Here is a 20638-nt window from a genome sequence, read left to right on the forward strand (position 1 = left end):
CCGGATGTTTTCTCTCACAAGCTGGACATGGGGTAAGTCGCAAGAAGTCCATGTATGCAAGAATGAGGACTATTGTACAGAGAGATGATGGTGAGGTGTATGTTACCGATTGCGGATAATGCTATTGCTACAGGTCGACGGGTTGCAAGGAAGGGAACCTCCGAAGGAACCCAGGACCGCGGACGATGCAAGACTCGAGAGCAGAAGAAGAGCAAGCGCGACAGGTCATGGATCCACTAGAACTGCTGACCGAGCGACGGGAATGTACCCCCAGCACCCCCACACCCATCCGGAGACATCCCATCCATGGAGCCGCCGAACTGGGCAGGGGGGTGCCGGTGGGTTCCGTCGCTCCCGTAACCCCAGCTCGGGAATTGATGGTCCGTCGGGAAAGCCGTTGGTTGTGCTGGCCAAAAGTTGGCGAAGACAGAATAGCTCGGGTACTGTCCAGCCAGCTGAGGGTCGAAATGGGTGTCGAGGTCGTTCAAGACAGGGCTTCTGGTCGGAGAGCTGCAACTGGCGTCAGCCATATCTTGGGTGTTATTGACGTACGACGTTCCGGCCGTAATATGTACTGATGCTGGTATGGACACCGATCCGCCTGCGATCATACTTGTATAAGTAGGGGGTATCACCACCAAGTCGCAGGGATACTCACCGTCGCTGGAAGTGGGTGTCTCGACGGCGACCTGCGTGGCTGAGACAGTGATAGCTGTGGTAGTTTGCTTGACACGCCGGGTGCGCTGCTTGCGTTCGGCACTGATGCAGGAGTCGCTCATACCCAACTTCATACACCGTCCACATGGCCGACCCTCGTCGCACTTCTTATTCGCCGTGCGACAGTTGGTGCACTACAGGTGATAAGTCATCCTGAGAAAGTGGCACGACGCGGCGTGGATTGAACACACAGCAATCTTCACGCCTCTGGACTTGCGTTGCATAGGGCTAGTGCTTGCTGCCGAATCGACGCTGGGATTCGGGCTGGCAGCTACAGTCGGATTCATGACGGGCGTAGCGAATACAGCTAGAGGACGTATCAAGTAAGTCGATAACCATAAAAGACTAAGCCTGGACCACGGACATACCGAGCTGTGATCGGTGGACGAGGGCAGGCACACAGATGTAATCGGGGAAGGGCGACGAGAACGCCCATGTCGGAGCCAGTGGCGAGGTACCCGCGATGCTCGTCGACGGAACGTGTTGGTTCAAGAGAATGTGGACGTATGGTCGGCAGGCGTGGCACCACGGCAGTCCCATCGCATCGTCACTTGCTCGGCTTTCGTCTCGTGAGCGACTGTGACCGAAGGGATGTGCGTTGGGCGGCGGAGTAGAAGCCAGGTGAGGTTGAGGGGAGTCCATGAGGATGACGATGGGGGTCAGGAACCGGAGGGAAGAGTGGTGAAGCCAAAATCGAGGGGACGTTCGTGTATGCGTCTTGTGGTCCCATCGCAGCATCCGCACAGTATAAGACCACACAGGAAACCCGTTATCGTTTGCCTATTCAGGAAATGATTATGAAATGGTAAGTGAAATGTTAAGCTCTATCACTCGCGGCAAGGCTGATGAATCTCCGGCTACTGCACCTCTCTAGGCTGAGAAAAGGTTGCGAGAGTATTTCCTAAGGCTGAAAAGGTTTAAACGTATAATTGAGCAAAGTATCTGGAAGTTTGATTCTTTCCTCCAGATTACTTACCATTTCTCGTGTGCGGAAAGGATACGTTCTTTGCAGTGCCATGGTCAGAGTTGGGCGCTTGGGCATCCTGACCGGTGTTGGTACACCGCTAGACGCCACAATATGATGACGTCACCCGGGAAAGCAGACATGTCGGTGATCTTCCATAGATTGCAGCTGTTCCGTGTCCGCAACACGGGGATAGCCAGGGTCCAGGGACGCCAGTCAGAGGGAGATAGCCGACGTCGCTCCTGGGTGCGTCTTCTGCGCTGTGGTCAAGCTGTTGGACATATGAGCGCTCGAAAAGTCCTGCTTGTCCAAAATACATATGGTGCTGAAACGCCGTTGACGACTTCAGAACGCATGCAGGCTCGTACAAAACGTTGCAGATACCAGGCAGTGTAGCTGAAAGCTTCATCAGAGGGACAGGCAATTCCAAGTAAACGACAGACATACCATACACCAATAGCATCAATGACGTCACCCCGTAGACAGCAATTTGTAGTAGAAACCACACGAAGCTACGCTGGCACCGCCGTTTCCCCACCTCCAAGGCACCCGTAGTATACGGAAATGCTTACATGGCCATGTAGCGGCGACTAGCTTCAAACATCGGCGACGTGGCGACCCCACACAAGTAGACGCATGGAGTGGAGGCCGCCACGGCAGGACGATCGATGCCCCGGGATAAGTAACACGCAGCAGCGCGGGTCCTGTATGTGTGAAAGAGGTAACGACGGAGTTGACGGAGCACGCATGGGTTGAGAGACGATGTGGAGAGATACCGCAGGTGACTGCCAGCTTCAGCGTCGGGATGTGTACGCAACTCCGAGCAAGCTTCAAAGAGGCGTGGCTTTGCCGCGCCTAACAGGAGATCCCTGACTTTTTTGGTCGGAGCAGATCCTGTTCGCAACAATCAAGGCACTCCCGGGAGGTCGGGAGCCGGAGCAACGGGGGTTTGTGGTCGTGTGGTGGATGGCGGGAGAGTTTCGGAATACGGTGCTGAGTACGAGTCGTGAATCTAAAGCTTGTTCGTCCTCCCGGGTGACGGGGTGAGTCTTCACATCCAACTTGGGTGCCCCATTGTCCCGCCCGAGCGGCAGCTTGAACGTGAACCACATCGACGCACGACGCGCCTCGAGGCCCTGGCTGGCCGCTCTCGCCTCAAGATCTCCAAGGCTCCTCAAGATCCTCAAGACACTGTCGGCTCCGGTAGGCTCACCATCTCGCACTTGTGGACTGGAAGAAGACATCACTATGCGGCTCTCTGTTCTCCTCTGTCTCGGCGGGCTTGTGCACGCGGCTGCTGCTGCTGCTCTGCGGAACTCGTCGGTCTTCGATCCTGGCCTTCAAGTTCACCACGCACGGGATGACTTCGATGGCTTCCGAGGCTTCTTGAATCCTATCGACCAGACCCAATCGACGAGCACGACACATGAGCACGCCGCGACAGAAACTCCAACGCTCACGACGACCGAGACTGCAACAGCGACCTCCGCCAGCCTCGCTACCTCTTCTGGCACTGTGACTTTCACCGAGACAAAGAAGGCGAAAGAAACCGTTGGCGTCGCCACTTCTCACTCCGTCGTCAGCACCGACTCGAACCTCGAATCACACAGCACGCAACCCGCTAAACCTACTGCCACAGCCGGACTCGCCCCTTCCGCGCCCTCACCCTCGCAGTCCCCCCCTGCCGCCGAGGCCGTCAAAGCATCCTCGAATGGCGGTAGCGGCACCAGCGAATGGAAGATCATCGGCGTCGCTGTCATTGCATTCAGCGCCGTCGCGGCGATCCTCCTCCTCGCTGTCTTCTTCGACCACTGGTGGCGCTTCCTCAAGGACCTCTTTGGGCGTAAACGCCGCGACGACGCTGAGGAGCTTGTTCCCGACTGGGAGAAGGCCGAATGGGAGCTCCGCCTCGAAGATCGGCAGCGTTACCCGTCCTTCACTTCTCTGCCGAGCCTGCCCGTAGTCAACCCGAGGGACCAGTACGCCGCCAAGCCGCTGCAATCCCCGCCGCAAGCCGCTGTCCCGACGGGCGCGGCAAGGCGTGACGCGCAGGCGAAGGGTAGGGTCCCAGCGAGGCAACTCGATGACACGCTGTATTCCGGGTCTCCTTCGGCCCCGAGACTATCGATGTCTACATCTGGGTACGCTGGCGTCGGCGTGGGGTTGGGATTGGGGCGTGTCGGGAGTGTCAACAGATCCGCGACTTCTCCGCGCCTCGGAGGGAATGGGAGGTCGCCTACGCCTCAACACACGCCGAGACTTGCGCAGGCAAACACGGGGACGAGAGGGGGCGGGAACCCCTTTGATGACGTGCAAGGGCACTCGCCGATGCCGGACGATGTGTACGGAGGGATGGCTTGAACGAGGGTACGGATATCGGACCAGAGAGCGCAGGTTGAGGAGCAGAGGAGGCGCGCACGCACATTGTCCTATGCACAAACTGCTGTATTCATAGACCCATCCACATTGCTAAAACACGATCTTTCATGACGTCGGGCATGTATTGAGGAATGCCATGGGAAGGTGACAGTCATGAGCTTGTTGACGGAGGGGGGTGACATTTCGCAGCGTCTGGGGCAGATGGGAACAGCTGCTCTAGCTTGTCCGACGCCAGGATGCCTAGGCCAGCAAAGACAGTAATAGCAAGAGAGACTCGTAGACGCGTCTTTGCTGGCAGTACTGAGTTTACAGGAAGTCAGAGTCGTGAAGATAGCGAGGCAAACTGTACGAACCTGCCCAAGACTCAAAAATGGACCTCTCTTGTACGGGCTTGGTGCGAAACCTGAATTCAGGTTGCTTAGCCTCCGAAGGGGCCGGTTTTTTTGATGGTTGAGCCATCACAGAGCGGAGACAAGCGTGGTGGGAGGCAAAGACACCGACCAGCTCGTCGGAACGCGCCGCGCGCACCTGGACTGCGCCACCACCGTGACAGGCACCTGAGACGTAGACTGAGCACTTTGTCTTGCGCCCACTTCCATAGAGTCATCTAGACCACCACTACGGGAAAACTTCAGATATGTTCACAGGTCTGGTATGCCATCTAATACGTTCTGCTCTGCCGGTCTAACCAGCGAAACTTCTTGCATGCACAGATCGAGCACCTCGGTACAGTCACCGAGATCGTACATGACGAGGGCGGGTGCACCCTCACCATAGGGGACTCTGCGCCCATCCTGGGCGACTGCCACATTGGTGACTCTATTGCGGTGAACGGCGCGTGCCTGACGGTCGTCGGGTTTGACAAGGAGGAGCGCGGGGGGTGGTTCAAGGTCTGGCTCGCGAACGAGACTCTGGACAGGACTGACCTCGGTGCGTTGCCTTGCCTACGACTCAATTAAGGGCGAATGTCTTACAGGGGCCTACGTCATGTTTTTCTGCCGTACAGGCGAGAGGAAGGTCGACGATCAGGTCAACTTGGAGCGCGCGATGAGTGCGCATGTCCGCTTCGGAGGACATTTTGTGCAGGTCCGCTGCCCAGGCTCGCGTCGTTGACCAGGTGCTGACCTCGAACATACAACAGGCTCACGTCGACACCACGGCCATCCTGATCGACAAGACTCCAGATGGTGACTCGGTGCGGTTGCTGTTCCAGCTCCCGGAACCTACTCTGGAACGACCTTCGTTGCTGCCCTATCTCATTCCGAAGGGATACGTCACAATTGACGGGACTTCGCTGACCCTTACGGCTGTGGACGATACGCAACGAACGTTTGGTGTGATGCTCATCATGCACACACAAGATAAGATCACACTGAGCAAGAAGTCAGTTGGGTCGAAGGTTAATATCGAGGTCGACATGGTCGGCAAGTTCGTTGAGAAGAGCGTGCAGGCTGCATTGGGCGGAGGCAGCGAGCCATTGCGGGGACTGGTAGAGAAGATAGTTGAGGACGTTCTGGTCAAGAAGGGACTTGTACAGCAGTGACGAGATGCGGGAGGAGCGCAGTTATGGCATAAATGAATGTGTACTACTCGACATACATACCATATATGGCAGCTCGCTAAAAGGACGGGAGCGTCCGCCTGGAGCAGCCTCAGCCGACCCCCGACCTGAACCTTCTCTCCTCCCTCCTCCGTCTCCCGCCTCCGCCCTCCTCTTCCTGCTCGACATCTGTCTGACTCTCATGGAGAGTCAGCTCAAGCCGAAGGTTAGACTTGCGGAAACTACTGAGCTCGACAAGCGATGCTCAGGCCACTTTCCAGGTCACCTCTAGAATCAACTATGAACGACCTCGTCCTGCATCCCCCTTCAAGCAACCAGCACCGTCTTTGTCGCCACCACTAGCTAGGCCAAAGGCAAAGGTCAACAGTAGTGCCACGATTCGGACTGGCAAGCCCGGACAGGTCGTATCGTCTCCACCGTCTGCCCGCGGGAGCTCTGCCCCCACCCGTGCACCGTCTCCCTTCAAGCCACCACAATCACGAACTACTACTTCCACTCCGGCAGCTGGCTCAGCTGTCCGGGCAAGACTCACTGCGCGTACCAATGGGAACAACTCGACTTCCCCGTTACCCGAGTCGCGGCAGCGCGCGCTGACGGCCGGGACACCATCACAGACCGCATCGTTCGTCCGACAGCGACGGGGCAGCGTGTCTTCGAACCTTCTCGTCTCCCCCACACATACAGAGATAAGTGTTGGATCCTCTCCTGGCCGTTCCCCGCTCTCCCTGCACCCCGATGAGAACATACCCAGCAGCCCCGTCTCGCCGAACGTCAGTGTACGCGTCAAGGCGAAGGTGTCTAGGGTGGCAGAGGCCGGCGTGCACAGTCCTCCGACGCTGCCTCCGTCTCCTCGCCTGGCAAACCGTCCCGCCCGCGTCCCGTCCATTTCGAATCTCTCCCTCTCCCCGCCTTTGATGCCAAGCAACTCCAGTCTGAGTCCTTCGTCTGCATCTTCACCATCAGCCTCGCAACTGCGCTTCGGAAGTACGAGAGAGACGAAGCATCAGTCCTTCCAAGCGCTCCCGAAAGCGTTTCAGTCGTTCACGCCGAACGACGATACTGCTATCGACTATGGCGGCAGCGCACGTGGACCCGGGCCGAAGGTCGACCCGACAGCCATCCCCCTCCCGCCGCAATCCCCGCCAACATCTACGGTGTCGTTCTCGTCGCACTCGTCGGCGTCGCGCTCATCCGTCTCGTACGAGACACAGGATTCAGGCTTTAGCCGGAGCACGGCCCCGACGTTACATTCGACCCTCAATGGTAATGGACACATTCGGCAAGGCAGCCACTCCTCTCAAGCTCGAGCAAGCATCGACGGGCTTGGTTTCCAAAGCGCGCCTGTTACTCGGGAGACATCATCAGGAAGCGACCCTGACCTCTCGGACGACTATGACGGGGACGCGCATCATGCAGATGGTCGCGACGATGCGGAGCGGAAGATGAAGGCAGAGGCGAAGTCCAATCGTAAGGTGTGTTCCCGTTTCTTGCTGTGCATATACATCGCCCCCGCACCATTACCCACCACAATCCACTACTCGTCATCGCGTGATCAAGTTCGAACTGTAAACGTTTGTTGCACAGATTGCGGATCTCGAGATCACAAACCGCTCGCTACTTGCTATCAACTCATCACTGGAGGCTACGAAACACAAACAAGCCAAGGAGATTCGAGAACTCCGGCGCAAGCTGCGAGAGTCGCGTCTTATCCTCCCTCCTCCCGCTTACCGCGCCGTCAAATCCTCCCTCACCTACGACGACACCGCGGAGGAGGACGACGATGACGAGGAGGATGAAGATGACGAAGAGGATGACAAGGAACTCCTCGAAGGGAAGGCCGACAAAGCCTACCAGCGCGTCAGGGTCATGATTGAGGGCCTCCTAGAGTCAGGCAGACGCGCCCTCGAATCCAAGCCCGAAGATTTCGTCAATAGTAGCAAGGGCGGCGCGAAGGTGCTTACCGCGGAAGAAGTTCGGAACTGGAGAGGGGACGACAACGACACCGAGACGCGTTCGATGCTCGACGCAGACGCAAGTCCGTCGAGCTCACGCCCCCTTACGCCATCCCGAGTCGCCGTGCCGGACAGCGACGATGGGCTCGGCAGTGAAGACGAGGTCGAAGCGACACTCGACGAGCCCGATGCCCGACCACTCGCGCCATTACCCCCAATCACAATTACGCCTTCCGCTTCGCCATAGATTCGCCGTCTCTCGTCTGGACTTGTCGCTGTTATCGCTGTTGTTTGACGACCGACGCACTAAGCTAAATGTAGAAGTCACCATACCGTGTACATACCACCCCTCATTAGTCGCCTATTGTCCCTGGTTCGGATTTTTATACCCATCACGCTCGCCCCACGCTCATTCCCCCGCATGCCCGCACCCACCTTTTTTTCTAGTAGTAACGTCATGTCCGCATGATGCATCTAATTCTCGAGCATACACTCCACCACCACATAGGTATCAGCTAGGCCTGCCTTATTCCATACACATATGTACAGCAACCTTATGAATGTCATGACCCGAATCCATTCTACGGAGGAACAACATTGTCCAGCGGTGCCTTCATCAAGTTGGATCGCCGTTATACTTCATTCATCCTCCGTCATTCGCTGTGCACGCCTGGCGAGCTGAGGAGAGGACGTGTGAGTATACTACTACCAAACAAGAGATCATCCACTTACAACTGCCGCTAGATCCATCTGGCCGCCCACAGCCGCTGGTTGGTGCACTCCACCGACCTTTGGTTTCGGCGCAGCACCTCCGGGACGAGGCGCACTGGGTACCGGTGGCTTCGCACCAACCTTGTGAGGTACGCCCATGGCGGGTTTGCTGGCGACAGGCGGTGGAGGGGCGGGCTTGGGCTTAGCTGCCAACGGAGGCGGCTTCGGCGCAGCAGAGCTTCCTGGTCTTGATGTAGCTGGCGTACTGTCGTGCGACGAGTCGGCAGCGGAAGCGGTCCTCTTCCAGGGCGCTGCCGAGCCATTTGTGGAGGCCATCCCAGGAAATACTGCGACAGGCTTCGCAGATGGATCTGCTAAGACAGACTTGAGCCCGGCCTTTGGCGCTGCGGGTGCAGCAGGCGGTGCAGGAGTCGCCCGCTTGGCTGCCGGAGGAGGCGGTGGCGGCGGAGGAGGGGCTGCGGCCTTCGGTTTGGGCGGGACGAGCTCGAGGTAGTTGTTCGGCGCCCAAGCCTCGACGCCATCCTTCTTTACTAGCCACCAGCCGTTGTTATCCTTCTCAACCAACTCAACGATGTCGTCCTTCTTGAGCGACATCTCGCCATCCTGACCTTCGAATGGATACTTCGCCTTGTACAGCTCAACGTCAGGTTCAGCAGGCGGAGGTGGAGGCGCGGGAGCACGCCCTGGCGGCGGCGGCGGAGCCCGAGGTGCTGCGGAAGACGTGGTCGAGGTTGCGGCTGGTGGCTTGGCCGCAGGTGTAACAGAGGATTTACCCGGAAGAGGCTGAGACGCCGGTTTGGGCCTTGAAGCTGTAGGCTTCTTCTGTTGTGACATGACCAATCAACGTGGGTGAAGATAGTCTTTCAGATAGCACTTACATCTGACGGACCGCCTTTGCGGAGGAGCTTGCCTTGTGTGATGGGACGGGCAACGCCCTCCTTGCGCTTGGGCATAGGTCGTGATTGGCTGTTGGGCGGCTCGCCAGAAGGAACGTGTACAGTGTGGCTTTTGTATGTATCGTTCCGAGGGACTGTCTCGTCCTTGATGAATTTGATCTGTGCCTTCTTCTCTTTCTTCTTGGTATAGTCAATACTGACAGACAGTTCAGCACACAACCGACACTTCACTAAACAATAACTCACATCGGTCCAATGAGGACGTTGATGCTTCCTTGAGTCAACTTGAGCATATGGGTCACCAACTCTGTCTTGAAGACGCAGCTGATGATAGGATCGCCCTCTTCTGTGTGACCAAGGTTCAGAACCTGGTGGAACTGGGTTTCAGCACATCTCCTGTATCATCTACGCAGTTAACCCACAAGCCAGTCATCCCGGAGGTTAGACATAGATACGCTCTTGATTGTGACTAGGTTGATCTTGCGTTCTAGCGTCGTGAACGTCTGACCGTCCTTTGCGTTCGTCACAGCGATATGCAGAGCCTTGTCGGTCTATATCAATGGACGTAAGTGGCGTGTATCTTGGGAGCTAGCAAGTGGGACAACATACCAGAACGAGGAAACGTGGGCTCGGTTTGCTTGAACGACCCAGCTTCGATACAAGGATCTGCCCCCTGGAACTGAAGGTAACCTTGTCTCCTGCAATGGCTGTCAGCCTCGGTACCTTGAAATCAGCGTCACACAATGAACGCCAATACATACGTCCAAGGCCACAAGCCTCAATGAGCTCCTCGCCCAAGGCACTCTTCCCGTTGATGTCAAGGTAGTCTCCCATGAAACGACGGTAGCCGAGCAAACTGAAACGTCGCCTTTCCTTCCTGCCAGCGAGTATCTGGTGGCCGTAGTCCCGGATCTTGGCGTACTCGATGCTCTCCTTGTTGTTCTTCCAGAACCGCTGTATACGGCGCGCACACTCGTGCTTGTACCGCATGTAGTTGCGCCACGCGCGCTGGATGCGACCAGCCATATTGTGCCAATAACGGTCGCGCATCGTCTCCAAAGCGAAGAGCTGGCGCAAGCATATCAACGACATAGGAGCAACATCATTTCCGACCAATACTTACAGTCTCTGGGTTCTTGATGAATGCCTTGGTGACACCCATCTGCCACTCCTCACGCGCGATACCGGTGTCGGTGAGTATACGTTCACAGCCGGACTTCGCATCGCCCTGCCATATATACTCGCCTGCGTACGATGTCGCAGGGGAGAGGAGGTAGAACCGCTCGACCATCTTCTCAAACGTGTTCCGGTACGCGAAACCTGCGCGTCGGACGCGAATGTTCTCCTGTAGACCGAGGTACTTGACCTGGTGCAAGACGGCCTTGGTATCAAACTCCGTTGAGCTACGGTTCTGGTTTGGCTTGATGGTCCGGATGTATGATGGCCGTGCGCGCATGAGATTCTCGACAAGAGCGCCAGCAGAAGCCTGCCGTAGACAAGGTATATGTGCATAGCGCTACACCATGAGAGGGACGCACTGACCTTGATCCTATCGCTCGCGGTAGGTGGCCGCTTCTTGCTGTTGGGGTCAGGCCGGTCGGGGAAGAGTCCCTGCAAGAACTGGTTGCCACTCGTGCCGATGAGATCCAGCAAGTCCTTCACAAGCACGTCCTTGTTCTTGTCCGTCATGCCTGCGACGTTGTACATGACATCTCCGGCGTAGTGCTTGACCAAGAACTGTGCACCACGAGCCTCGAAGTGCGGGTTGCTAGCGAGCGAAGCCGTACGCTGAATGAAGCTGTTATCCGCGGCGGTAGGGTCCGCATGGGCAGTAGCGCAGGCATCGTTGAGAGCAGCGAAGATACCGGGGGGACGACGTTCCTCGATGAGGTCACACACGATCTTGTTGTTGAAGTACTTGATCGGAGTCCACTTGATCTGCTCCCGAACGTATTCCTCTTGCTCGGTCTTGAGCGTGAGCTCGATGAAGATTTGTTGCAGCTTTTCATTGACGTAGTTGATGCATAGTTGCTCGAAGGAGTTGTCCTGTCAGATGTGGACATGTGAGAAACGGACGTGGGGCTCGCGGCTCAGCCTCAACCAACCTCGAAGATCTCGAAACCGAAGATATCCTGTGCAATTGGTTAGAGATGGCCTTTCTATACGTACTGGGCAACGTACCAGAATACCAATCAGATGAGCAGTTGTCTGACGCGCCTTCATTGAAGCATTGATTCTGGACACAATCCACTCGAATAGGTTGTTATAGATCGCCTTCGCCAAGGCGTCACGTCCGGCAGTGGCTTGCGCAGGGTTCAGAGGTACGTCATACACCGATCCACGTCGTCCACCGCGTTGAGTCTCCATTGTCCTGATTGTGAGCGCCTTGTGCACTAGCGCAGAGTCAACCTCCAGGAGGTACGCGACGAAGTCCGTTACGCTAGCGTCCGCAACCTCAGAGTTACCGTCGTCCTTCTCAGTATATTGTACGTTGCCCAACCAGAGAATGACAGCGAGCATACGGAAGATCTCGTTCTGCTCATAGTCACTCAACCCGATGACTTGCATCGCTTTCTGTTATAATTCAGCCAGACGTCTTCCATGCACAGATTTGAATCGCTTACGATAGTTTCGCTGAAGTCATGGGAGTCATCGATACCAGGAACATCGAGACAGTTGCTCAAGCTTGTGTACGCATAGGCCTCGGGAGTCTGAAGACCGAATGCCTCTGTAACCCATCACTGTGTCAATTGCTTCGTCAAATTGATTCATTAATGACCTACCTCGTTGTGCGTCCGATGCGGCTTTGGTGAACTGGTAGAAGATGTGGAAATTACGCTCATTCTCCACCTGACCAACCACACGACCCTTCTCCAGCAGGTAGTTGGTAATTTGGGCACCGATTGGCTCTCCGCGGTCGTTGAACATGATCTCGAGGTACTTGCCCTATCCGATGGTTAACCATAGGCGTTTCGCGCAGGCGCGTGATATTACGCACATGTCGACTGGAATTGTTGTTACGTAGTGTCTTCGCGCAACCGAAACTCTCCAGCAAGGGATTCGTCGCGAGTACCATGTCCTTGATCTCCTGAATACTGCTGTCCTGACCGCCAGAGACAGCCGCGATGTATTGCATGATGCGCTTTGCGGCCTCCGTCTTGCCCGCACCGGACTCGCCAGAGATGATGACACACTGATTCTCGTGGTACGCGTTCATGTTGTAGTATATAGACTCTGCGATGGCGAAGACGTGAGGGGGTACCTCGAGCCTATTCTTCCCCTTGTACTTCTGGAGCACGTCCTCCGTATAGATGCCCAGATCTGCTCGGCGCATGCTCGATGCTTGCTCCACAAGCTCTCATAATGGGTGTACGCACCTCGGAATGGGTTGACGGAGATGAGCACCGCGCCAATATATGTGTAGATCTCCGCATTCTTCCATCGCTTCTCCAAGTTCTCGTTAATGCTCTCGTTCGTGATTGTGGTAAGGAGTGTCATGTCGGACACTCCTACTTGCTTCTTCTTGAATCCCTCCTTCCAGTCTGCCTACAACGTCCTCAGCAGGGAAAAAGCGATCCTTGATCAACCTGCATACCTTGGCGACCTTGCCTGCTGCGCCGCCCTTCTTCGGGGTGGCGGCAGCACCCTTCTTTCCCGCCTTCTTCGATGGCGCCTGTATATTTCATGGTCGTCAAAAGTGATGATGTATTCGTCTGGCTATGCTACTGACCATTACGAGAAAGAGAGACTAGGTGTGTTGATTAGACAAGCTGATAGCAGGCGCCGCAATGAGGACGGAGACTTGTAACGATGCGATCGCAGTGTGCTGCCTTTGCGTGTGCTGCCTTCTGAGAGTCCTCGGTATATGAGACCTGCCGGCAGACGAGCGAAATGGGAGAAGACAATGAGGATAGTCGCGGCAAGCGGAAGGTAGCAGATCGGTAGCAAGTGCGATGACGGAGGAGCGCGCCGCGTCCCCGGCATATCTCACTGCGCGCGCCCAGGGCGCTTCTATCGTTCTTGCAGACCATCGGTCGGAGTCGGTCCAATGCTGCTGCAATCCTCCAGGCGCCGTCTTTCTTTTGCACAAGTTACATCGTACACACATTCTTACTAGACTGATTTCCAGCGGTCCATTTCGCAGCGTATTTATACAGATATCTCCACTCCATGTTCCAGCAGCCACTTCAATGCTTCCGCCGCTGGCCGCAGTATCGGCGAACTCGGGTTCTGCGCGCAACCCTTGACTACGCCAACCAAAGCGCGGACAACGCCCGTCCGGTCGGCCTCCGAAGCGATCTCCATCTGCGTCGCACTGTTCTGCAGGCCAACGAAGAAGTTGCGGAGGCAAACGATGCCACGATGGACCAGCCCCGGATCCGACTCGAGTTGACCGGCCTCTTCCTCCTCAACATCCGCATCCGCCTCCGGGCGCGCAACAACAGTGGGGTCGACGAGTTGTCCGAGGATGGGCAACACGTGATGTCGCTCGCTCTCCAGCTCCGCGAGGGACTCGCACGCGTCTGGGGAAGCCGTGAGCGACGCAAGTGCGCCAGACGCGGCCAGTCGCGTAGGTAGGTCTTCGATGTCGCAAAGCGCGACGAGCACTTGTAGCTTGGACTTGGAGGCCGTGTTCCTGTCCCCGCCCCATTTGTTGAAGATCTCCTCGGACCCAGCGACGAGGTTACACACGAGCTCGGTGGCAGCGCGTCGCACGAGGGTGTGATCTTCTAGCATGAGCAGCTCGACCTTGTTCATCAACCCGTCGGCGCCTGCGATTCTTGAGGCGGCCTCCGGACTCTGGGATGAGAGATTCGTCAGTGCCATCATGGCTTCGAAACTCTGGAGTAGTGTGGCGTTGGGGTGTGTGAGCATGAGAGCAAAGGGACGAATGGCGTCGTATATTGCGCCCTCGTTTGGGCCGAAGACTTGAACGGGTGCAGCCGTGATCGCGAGCTTTGCGAGAGCCTGGATAGGTTCGAAGTCTTCCTTCTCAAGTTGTGGCGTTTTGCCTATGTCTGAAGGCTTGCTCTGCGGGAGGAGTCCCTGAATGATAATCTGCAACGCTTTCGCGCCTCCGGACTGAAGGACCTTGCCGCGGTTGTCCTTGTCCTCTACCAGGTTCAGAATGGCCTTGCTAACGGCCATCCTGACTGCACGGCTGTCGGTGGCGCGAACCGCGGACGTCAGGGCCTCCATCGCGCCCGCTTTTATCAACCTTCTACCACGCTCCTTGACATGGTCGTCGTCGTCGACGGGGTCAAGGTCTTCCTCCACAGCTTGGCTCGACTGCCCAGGGCCCTTCGCAGTCTTTGCCATCCGTCTGAGCTTCGCAATCTGCGCTTCTTCGGCGGAGAGACGGGGGCGATATGCGCATAGATTGGAAATGATGACGACGGTACCGTACAGAGGGGAAGCAGTGGATTCATCGAGACGCTCGGAGGTTGCACCCTTACGCCGGGGTATAAGTGCGAACAAGCGTTGCAAGAACGTAGAGTCCTTCGAGAGCGTCTCCTTCACCGCGGGATTGGTGCTCATGTATGCGAGTCCCTCTACAGCATCGGCCAATGAAGATGTCTCCTGCGCGTCGACAACTAGTCCCTTCATGAGTGCGGCGAGCTCATCGTCCTGCATAGCCGGCTGCTCTGGTGTGCCGCCCACCTCCATCGCATCCGCGCTAGATCCCCTGGCGAGCTTCACCAACGCGACGGCAGCAGCGGCACGAAGCTCTGCGTCGTTCGTCTGGCGCGACTTCCACTCCAGCCAATTCCGATGGTCTTTGCCGAGCAAGGCGCGACATGTCTTGTGTCCTGCGGTGCGGCCAAGCAAGTGTGCGACAGCGAGATCGATGTGATGGGATTTGGGGAAAAGATCAAGGGTGTCCATCATAGCTTCGAGCGTACCATCGCGCTGGAAGATGGCCGAGGCGGAGGGGTGATCGACGTCGAAGAGTGCAGAGAGGAAAGTCAGCCCTGCGAGTGCCTCCTCCTCCTCCGTGTCCGCCATTCGGGAGACCACTGGGGTCTCAAATGTGCGCGAGATCGACTGCGTCCCCTCATCGTGTGAAGGGGCCTCGGAACGCCGTCGTTGACAGTATGCAGAGAGGACGAGGTAGCCTTTGGTGTGCGTCGCTACCGGCTGGGTCGGCGAGAATGCGGAGAGAAGCGCAGACAGCTCATCGGGAGCGAAGGCCACCCAAGCCTTGTCCTGAGTCTTCTTGAGCACGACATCGAGGACGTCGGAGGCGGCAACGGGGGCGACGGAGGAAGGGTCGGAGGACATGGCGGAATCAGAGGTCGGGGGTTGGACGCGGCGCACGTGGTTCTGCCCGCCTGAATGCGCGCAAGATCTCGATCGCTTTTCTCTGTTCTCATCTTCCTCCTCGCCATGGACGTCGGCGAAGGCCCCTCCCAACCCAACCATGCATACTCCAGCACTCGCGAGGAGACCATCCAACTCGGACACACTGTATTGCTGAAGATTCCGAGTGGGGACATACGGACAATCAAGCTTGAGGGCAACTCGTACGCAACGGAGCTGTGGCTGAACGAAATGCTCGTCTGACCTCGGAGTATAGCAACATCAACCTCGGGAAATTCGGTCAATTCCCCTCAAGCGAGCTCGTTGGACAACCGTATGGCTTGACATACGAGATTGTGGGCAAGAAACTGAAGGTGCTGCCCCCTCGTCCGATGCAGGATGTAGGTACGAGCATTGTCCCGGTCGCGCTTTCATCTCCCAATACGGTGCTGCAGAGGACACGGACGCCACGAACGAGCTCATTAATGACGGGCAATATGTTCAACCCCTCACGGTGGATGAGATTGAGACCTTGAAGAAGGCTGGACTACATGCATCGGTGAGAGGAGTCCTAGACAAGCTTCGGCTTACCTTTGACGTACAGTATTGTAGGAAATTATCAAAAAGCAGATCGAGCAGCACGCAAACTACTCTCTCAAGACAGAGTACAGTAAAGAGAAGTACAAAAAGAGGAAGGAAGCGAAGTGAGTAGTTTTCAGTACCAAGAAAGAGGCGCGTTTGACCGTCGTCTAGATATTCCAAGTCCTTCTCCGTCCTCGAGCCAACTATGTTCAATGTCTGCGAATACTGGTTTAATAAGGACCAGAATCGCCTCCGCGATATCCGTCCGGACTCTCTTGCTCAAATCCTTAACCTCGCGAATGTACGGCCGGGAGGACGATACCTCGCAGTAGACGATGCGTCGGGAGTGGTCGTGTCCGCTATCCTGGATCGCCTCGGAGGTGAATCAGTCTTGTCATACGTCTTCCGTTGAACACCTGACCTGACCGACTCCGTAACGCGCAGGCAATGGACGCCTTATCACTATATGTGACATTGACTCACCACCAGCGTACCCAGTCATGGTACACATGAATTTCCGGAAGGAGGCTACCTCCGTCATGTCTTCACTGAACTGGGCCACAGCAGACGAGGATTATACGCCTAGTGTGTCTTGTCCCACAATGAACTTAACGCATGTCTGACCATTTACGCAGTTATCGCCTCCACCGAACCGCCATCTGGCAAGTTCAAGTCCGACGGGCAACGCAATCGCCTGAATAAACGTAAGGTCGCCTCGGATGCTCTCATGCAGACCAGAGAAGAGCTCTTCGCGGGCGAGTTCGACGGGTCAGTTCCATCTAAGACCTTGTTGGAATTGTGCTCACTTTTTTCGCCTAGCCTACTCGTAGCAAGCCAGTATGACCCATTCTCGATCATTGACAAGCTATACCCGTACCTCGGCGGCTCAGCATCCATTGTTGTGCACAGTCCGCATGTCCAGGTCGTCACCAACCTGCAGACACAGCTGCGAGATCGACTGGGCTACCTTGGGCCAACAGTGACGGAAGGCTTCTTGCGACGTTACCAGGTACTGCCGGGAAGGACACATCCTATGATGAACGCGTCGGGTTCGGGCGGCTTCATCCTGCATGTCATCAAAATGTGCGCCGTTCTCTTAGAAGCCCTTGTCACTTACTGACCATGGTCTCTGGATAGTTACGACGATCCCACTGCGTCTTCCGTGATGGTACATAGACATCGGAAGAAAGTGAAGCAAAGTAGCGAAGACCCGCCCGAGAAGGACGTCAAGCAGCCTACGGCGGTCATCGTGGCCGTGGCAGGCGATGACGTCGAGATGCGGACCTCAGAGTCGTAGTCATCAGACAGTACTGGTCTATATCGCCTGTCTCTCATACCAGGCTCCAGTTATCTCTCGAGAGACCACGAGGCCTGTCACCCCATACGACTGATGACGAGCACATCAGCAAAGGCAAGTAAGTAGTCTGACATGTCTCCAAAAACTTGTATAGATGATGCTGCAATGGTACAAGTAACGGTCGACGTAGTCTGTACCGCCAAACGAGTGTGTAAAGTAAGTCTGTATGCTGGCAGAAGGGAGGCTGGCAGGTATCAAGCGCCATGGCCACCTCCTATTAGTCTTGTGAAACTTCTCACAGGTTCCTGAGGGTATCATCCACGCCCCCCTCAGCCGCAAATGTTGGGGTATTGGCGTTGCGTCGGGTTCTGCGGGATCCATCCGCCCGCAAGACCAGCCTGGTAGGACCAGTCGTCCGCATTCTCGGCCTTCCACGTCCACTGGATCCAACCGGCGCCCTTCTCGTAAGTAATCGTTTGGGCCTCCCAATACTGGCGGAGGAAGGTCTTGTAGCTCGAGCTGAACGACGAGCGAGACCCAGTAATCCCTGTGCAAGAACCCACTCTGGTAGAACCGGGGTAGCTTCCGTCGTAGCGTGCGCCCACTCCACGGCCGTTTAGGTATGTAGCACAGTCGGTCGCTGCAGGCGTCCACTCGCCGACGATGGTCCACAAGTCAAAGGACGAGAGAGAGGCGCCATATGCGCAAGCAGCATCAATGTGCTGCTGGTTAGTGCGGCTGACCTCGTCTTGCGAGAACATCTGATAGATGTGGGTGTCCATCGCAACTCCCTGCCAGTTGGGCGGCGTCTGGAAGCCATTCCAGTAGCTAGGAGGGCACATTCGTGAGATATATGCGGACGAAGGGAGGAAGTAGAATGTACCTGAGCGGCTGGAACGCATCGTGCAGAAGGACCAGCGTGTTGCTCTGCTGGGAAGTTCCGTACGGGAACCTTCGCGGACATACGCATGAGCAAGACGCACATCACAACTGATCGTTGCGCATACACCTACCGAATGTTGCCGTACGAGTCGTACCAGTATTGGCGAACGGCGCTCAGGACAGCACTGCCGTCGAAGCCAGCAGGCCTATACTTTTGTAGTGAGTATGCGTCAGAGTCAGCATATGAGGTTTACGTACTCGTTCAATGGCGCAATGACTGATACGACATCCTGATCATTGACGAACAACGAGGTGATCGTCTTCAGAACGGCGTTCGTGCGGGCGATATTGGTCGCATTCGAGTGCCATTGCGGGAAGGAAATGCGGTGCCCGGAGTTATCGAAGCTGCAAGGCGAGTTATTTGAGCACTCATGCTGAACACGAGGCGTGCTATCAATACAACAATGCCTACCCGTTCTGGGAGCCAGGGGCGCCGTGCAGGTCAACAATAACCTTGATTCCGTGATTGCGCGCCCAACCAACAGCCTTCTGGAGGTATGGAAGCTGGCCAGAGATGTATGGCTCCCCAGGGCCAACGTCGAATGCCCAGTACCCGATAGGAATCCGGACGTGGTTCAGGCTGGAGAAGGGGGTTCAGCACGATATTCAGCCTGTTCCAGCTTCGCGACCACGTGACATACCCGGCACCCGCGATGTTGATGAAATCCTGCTCGGTGATCCAAGTATTCCAATGGTTCTGCAGTGCGGACAGAGCAGTCTGCCTGTTCTGGAGTTGGCCGAACGTCCATTCATCAACAATGGCAGTGTTGCCCGTGTTGTCGAAGAGAGATGGTGTGATCCAGGGCTGTTAGGACAAGCATCGCGTCGCGTCAATATATCATATTCTGGGGTCAAGTATGAAGCGGGTTCGGTTGCTACGAACCGACCCCATGGGGTACAGTACTCACCTCCAGAACGAGCCAGCCGCCGAGGTTCACGCCCCGCACTTTGGTGGAACCATAGGGAAAGCTGGGGTTAATGGGATTGTCGGCGAGGACGGCATGGGTGAACAGTGCGACGACGACAGACGCCGAAGAGAGGACTGCTTTGAGGGAGACCATGGCTCGTCGCGGCGGAGACCCAGACGCAGAGGAGGAGGTGGGGTTCGGGGGTCAAAGGACGCATGGGTCGGGAAAGGCTATATATACTGTTCGGACGAGGCAGGAATACATGGAAGTGCGCTGGGGTGACGCTAACATGCAGGATGGCTGCTTCTCCATCACGCTGCCGGACGCGATCGCGGACTCCGCACGTGTCCCCGCTACAGCCGCCACAGTGCTGGCTTCGTACCCAGGCTTCCCCTGCTTGTTGCCATTCTCTGCAGGGTGCCGTGATGCAGGGCGTTGTACGGTTGTACGACGTCGTTCTCAGGATTGTCCGAGCATCCTCGTGAAGCATCACAACATTCCGAATCCCGTTGTATGCAATCCGAGTCCAGGTGCAAAGCCCGGTCGCTACCAATGCGCTTGTGACCACGACTATTGTCCGCGGTACCTGAGGGCCACAAGGCCGGCAGCGTCGAGAAACGATAAGATGCGAAGCTACGCCATTGGGCCGCCAGGGTTGGTTGTGTTTCAGAGCGCCAAGAACGAGTACAGGTGACCGGCCTCTAACAGATGCGCCCACGACATCATTCGGCTTCCGGGCAGTTCTCGTGCTACATTCAAGCAAAAGTACACCATCAGAATTCGTGGTCATTGGCCGGGATCCACGAATGGGGAGGTGATAGCGAACAGAGTTCAGTACCACAAGAGAACCACTGGCACATCAGCTTGACGTGGTCAGCTAGGCGCCACAACACGGTCCCGTGCATGAGCAGGATGGATATGCGCTCAATTCCCGTGATGCTTCTCGGACATAGAGCACACAGCTCGACGTCTGTCTCCTGCTGACCAGTACGACATAGAAGACGCATGAACCTCATGGTCTCACCATGCCCAGACTGTCGCAAGCGCACCCGAGGCAAGGTACAGAAGCATTCGGGCCCAACAACCTCGATCGTGTACACCTGTGTGCGAGAGCACTGCGCCTAAAAGACTTCGTTCAGGTAAACGGTAGGTTGAGGCTCCCTTGTGGACCCGTAGCTACCAATCTTGACCGGCTCAGTGGCTTTCGCATACCCAATCATCTGGTACCGCCATCTTGAGGTTACTACGGGGAGAACGATCAACTACTCGACGGGATGCCACAAACACATACTTGACAGATACAGCTTTGTCATGACTTCAACAGTCTCAATGCATCTCCGGCCAACGTTCCATCTCCGCGGAGGGCGCGTCGTTTCTTTCCCCAAGAATGGAACAGACATCATTTGAA

The 20638-nt window shown here is 56.3% G+C and overlaps 8 protein-coding genes across 8 annotated transcripts; 4 read left to right on the top strand and 4 right to left on the bottom strand.

The window, feature by feature from the left end:
• Window positions 1-236: 236 nt before the first annotated feature.
• L226DRAFT_564876 (uncharacterized protein) lies at window positions 237-1359 on the bottom strand (the record flags this gene model as incomplete). Its single annotated transcript, XM_067683706.1, has 5 exons — window positions 237-510; window positions 553-601; window positions 659-851; window positions 909-1024; window positions 1086-1359. The coding sequence occupies 5 exons, from the start codon at window positions 1357-1359 to the stop codon at window positions 237-239; spliced, it is 906 nt and encodes a 301-aa protein (XP_067542853.1).
• A 1463-nt stretch (window positions 1360-2822) lies between these two features.
• L226DRAFT_528470 (uncharacterized protein) lies at window positions 2823-4142 on the top strand. Its single transcript, XM_067679368.1, has one exon. The coding sequence runs from the start codon at window positions 2930-2932 to the stop codon at window positions 4040-4042; it is 1113 nt and encodes a 370-aa protein (XP_067542854.1). The 5' UTR covers window positions 2823-2929; the 3' UTR covers window positions 4043-4142.
• A 446-nt stretch (window positions 4143-4588) lies between these two features.
• On the top strand, window positions 4589-5729 carry L226DRAFT_475696 (Lumazine-binding protein). Its single transcript, XM_067676681.1, has 4 exons — window positions 4589-4712; window positions 4774-4990; window positions 5067-5146; window positions 5202-5729. Exons 1-4 carry the CDS (start codon window positions 4698-4700, stop codon window positions 5601-5603), a joined length of 714 nt encoding a protein of 237 aa, XP_067542855.1. The 5' UTR covers window positions 4589-4697; the 3' UTR covers window positions 5604-5729.
• L226DRAFT_21739 (uncharacterized protein) lies at window positions 5401-8016 on the top strand. Its single transcript, XM_067672967.1, has 3 exons — window positions 5401-5826; window positions 5882-7093; window positions 7206-8016. The coding sequence occupies exons 1-3, from the start codon at window positions 5608-5610 to the stop codon at window positions 7818-7820; spliced, it is 2046 nt and encodes a 681-aa protein (XP_067542856.1). The 5' UTR covers window positions 5401-5607; the 3' UTR covers window positions 7821-8016.
• A 156-nt stretch (window positions 8017-8172) lies between these two features.
• Window positions 8173-13148, bottom strand: L226DRAFT_21648 (uncharacterized protein). Its single transcript, XM_067672960.1, has 17 exons — window positions 12932-13148; window positions 12797-12874; window positions 12579-12747; window positions 12200-12522; window positions 11985-12147; window positions 11826-11929; window positions 11383-11775; window positions 11307-11333; window positions 10744-11247; window positions 10325-10687; window positions 9963-10269; window positions 9811-9899; window positions 9624-9752; window positions 9448-9569; window positions 9184-9397; window positions 8306-9124; window positions 8173-8251 (listed from the first exon to the last, which is right to left on the bottom strand). The coding sequence occupies exons 1-17, from the start codon at window positions 12932-12934 to the stop codon at window positions 8213-8215; spliced, it is 3846 nt and encodes a 1281-aa protein (XP_067542857.1). The 5' UTR covers window positions 12935-13148; the 3' UTR covers window positions 8173-8212.
• Window positions 13149-13242: 94 nt separating this feature from the next.
• On the bottom strand, window positions 13243-15502 carry L226DRAFT_528473 (ARM repeat-containing protein). Its single transcript, XM_067679369.1, has one exon. The coding sequence runs from the start codon at window positions 15481-15483 to the stop codon at window positions 13351-13353; it is 2133 nt and encodes a 710-aa protein (XP_067542858.1). The 5' UTR covers window positions 15484-15502; the 3' UTR covers window positions 13243-13350.
• Window positions 15503-15588: 86 nt separating this feature from the next.
• L226DRAFT_564879 (Gcd10p-domain-containing protein) lies at window positions 15589-17380 on the top strand (the record flags this gene model as incomplete). Its single annotated transcript, XM_067683707.1, has 9 exons — window positions 15589-15725; window positions 15779-15906; window positions 15957-16060; window positions 16114-16205; window positions 16255-16463; window positions 16528-16668; window positions 16719-16851; window positions 16903-17166; window positions 17221-17380. The coding sequence occupies 9 exons, from the start codon at window positions 15589-15591 to the stop codon at window positions 17378-17380; spliced, it is 1368 nt and encodes a 455-aa protein (XP_067542859.1).
• Window positions 17381-17504: 124 nt separating this feature from the next.
• On the bottom strand, window positions 17505-19460 carry L226DRAFT_528474 (exo-beta-1,3-glucanase). The gene is made up of 7 exons (XM_067679370.1): window positions 19231-19460; window positions 18964-19127; window positions 18735-18902; window positions 18521-18667; window positions 18394-18468; window positions 18264-18332; window positions 17505-18208 (listed from the first exon to the last, which is right to left on the bottom strand). Exons 1-7 carry the CDS (start codon window positions 19381-19383, stop codon window positions 17710-17712), a joined length of 1275 nt encoding a protein of 424 aa, XP_067542860.1. The 5' UTR covers window positions 19384-19460; the 3' UTR covers window positions 17505-17709.
• Window positions 19461-20638: the final 1178 nt, after the last annotated feature.

This window comes from Lentinus tigrinus (genome assembly GCF_003813185.1).
Source record: "Lentinus tigrinus ALCF2SS1-7 unplaced genomic scaffold L226scaffold_1, whole genome shotgun sequence".
NCBI classification, from domain to species: domain Eukaryota; kingdom Fungi; phylum Basidiomycota; class Agaricomycetes; order Polyporales; family Polyporaceae; genus Lentinus; species Lentinus tigrinus.

Coding starts and splice junctions, on each gene's coding strand:
- L226DRAFT_528470 (XM_067679368.1), top strand. CDS start 2,930: ATGCGGCTCTCTGTTCTCCTCTGTCTCGGCGGGCTTGTGCACGCGGCT.
- L226DRAFT_475696 (XM_067676681.1), top strand. Junction 4,991..5,066: donor TCTGGACAGGACTGACCTCG/GTGCGTTGCCTT, acceptor TCTGCCGTACAG/GCGAGAGGAAGGTCGACGAT. Junction 5,147..5,201: donor TCGGAGGACATTTTGTGCAG/GTCCGCTGCCCA, acceptor AACATACAACAG/GCTCACGTCGACACCACGGC.
- L226DRAFT_21739 (XM_067672967.1), top strand. CDS start 5,608: ATGCGGGAGGAGCGCAGTTATGGCATAAATGAATGTGTACTACTCGAC. Junction 5,827..5,881: donor AGAGTCAGCTCAAGCCGAAG/GTTAGACTTGCG, acceptor GCCACTTTCCAG/GTCACCTCTAGAATCAACTA. Junction 7,094..7,205: donor AGGCGAAGTCCAATCGTAAG/GTGTGTTCCCGT, acceptor TTTGTTGCACAG/ATTGCGGATCTCGAGATCAC.
- L226DRAFT_21648 (XM_067672960.1), bottom strand. Junction 12,148..12,199: donor ACAACAATTCCAGTCGACAT/GTGCGTAATATC, acceptor ACCATCGGATAG/GGCAAGTACCTCGAGATCAT. Junction 9,570..9,623: donor ACCTCCGGGATGACTGGCTT/GTGGGTTAACTG, acceptor CAGTTCCACCAG/GTTCTGAACCTTGGTCACAC.
- L226DRAFT_528473 (XM_067679369.1), bottom strand. CDS start 15,483: ATGTCCTCCGACCCTTCCTCCGTCGCCCCCGTTGCCGCCTCCGACGTC.
- L226DRAFT_528474 (XM_067679370.1), bottom strand. CDS start 19,383: ATGGTCTCCCTCAAAGCAGTCCTCTCTTCGGCGTCTGTCGTCGTCGCA. Junction 18,903..18,963: donor ATCAACATCGCGGGTGCCGG/GTATGTCACGTG, acceptor CCCCTTCTCCAG/CCTGAACCACGTCCGGATTC. Junction 18,333..18,393: donor GACTCGTACGGCAACATTCG/GTAGGTGTATGC, acceptor ATGTCCGCGAAG/GTTCCCGTACGGAACTTCCC.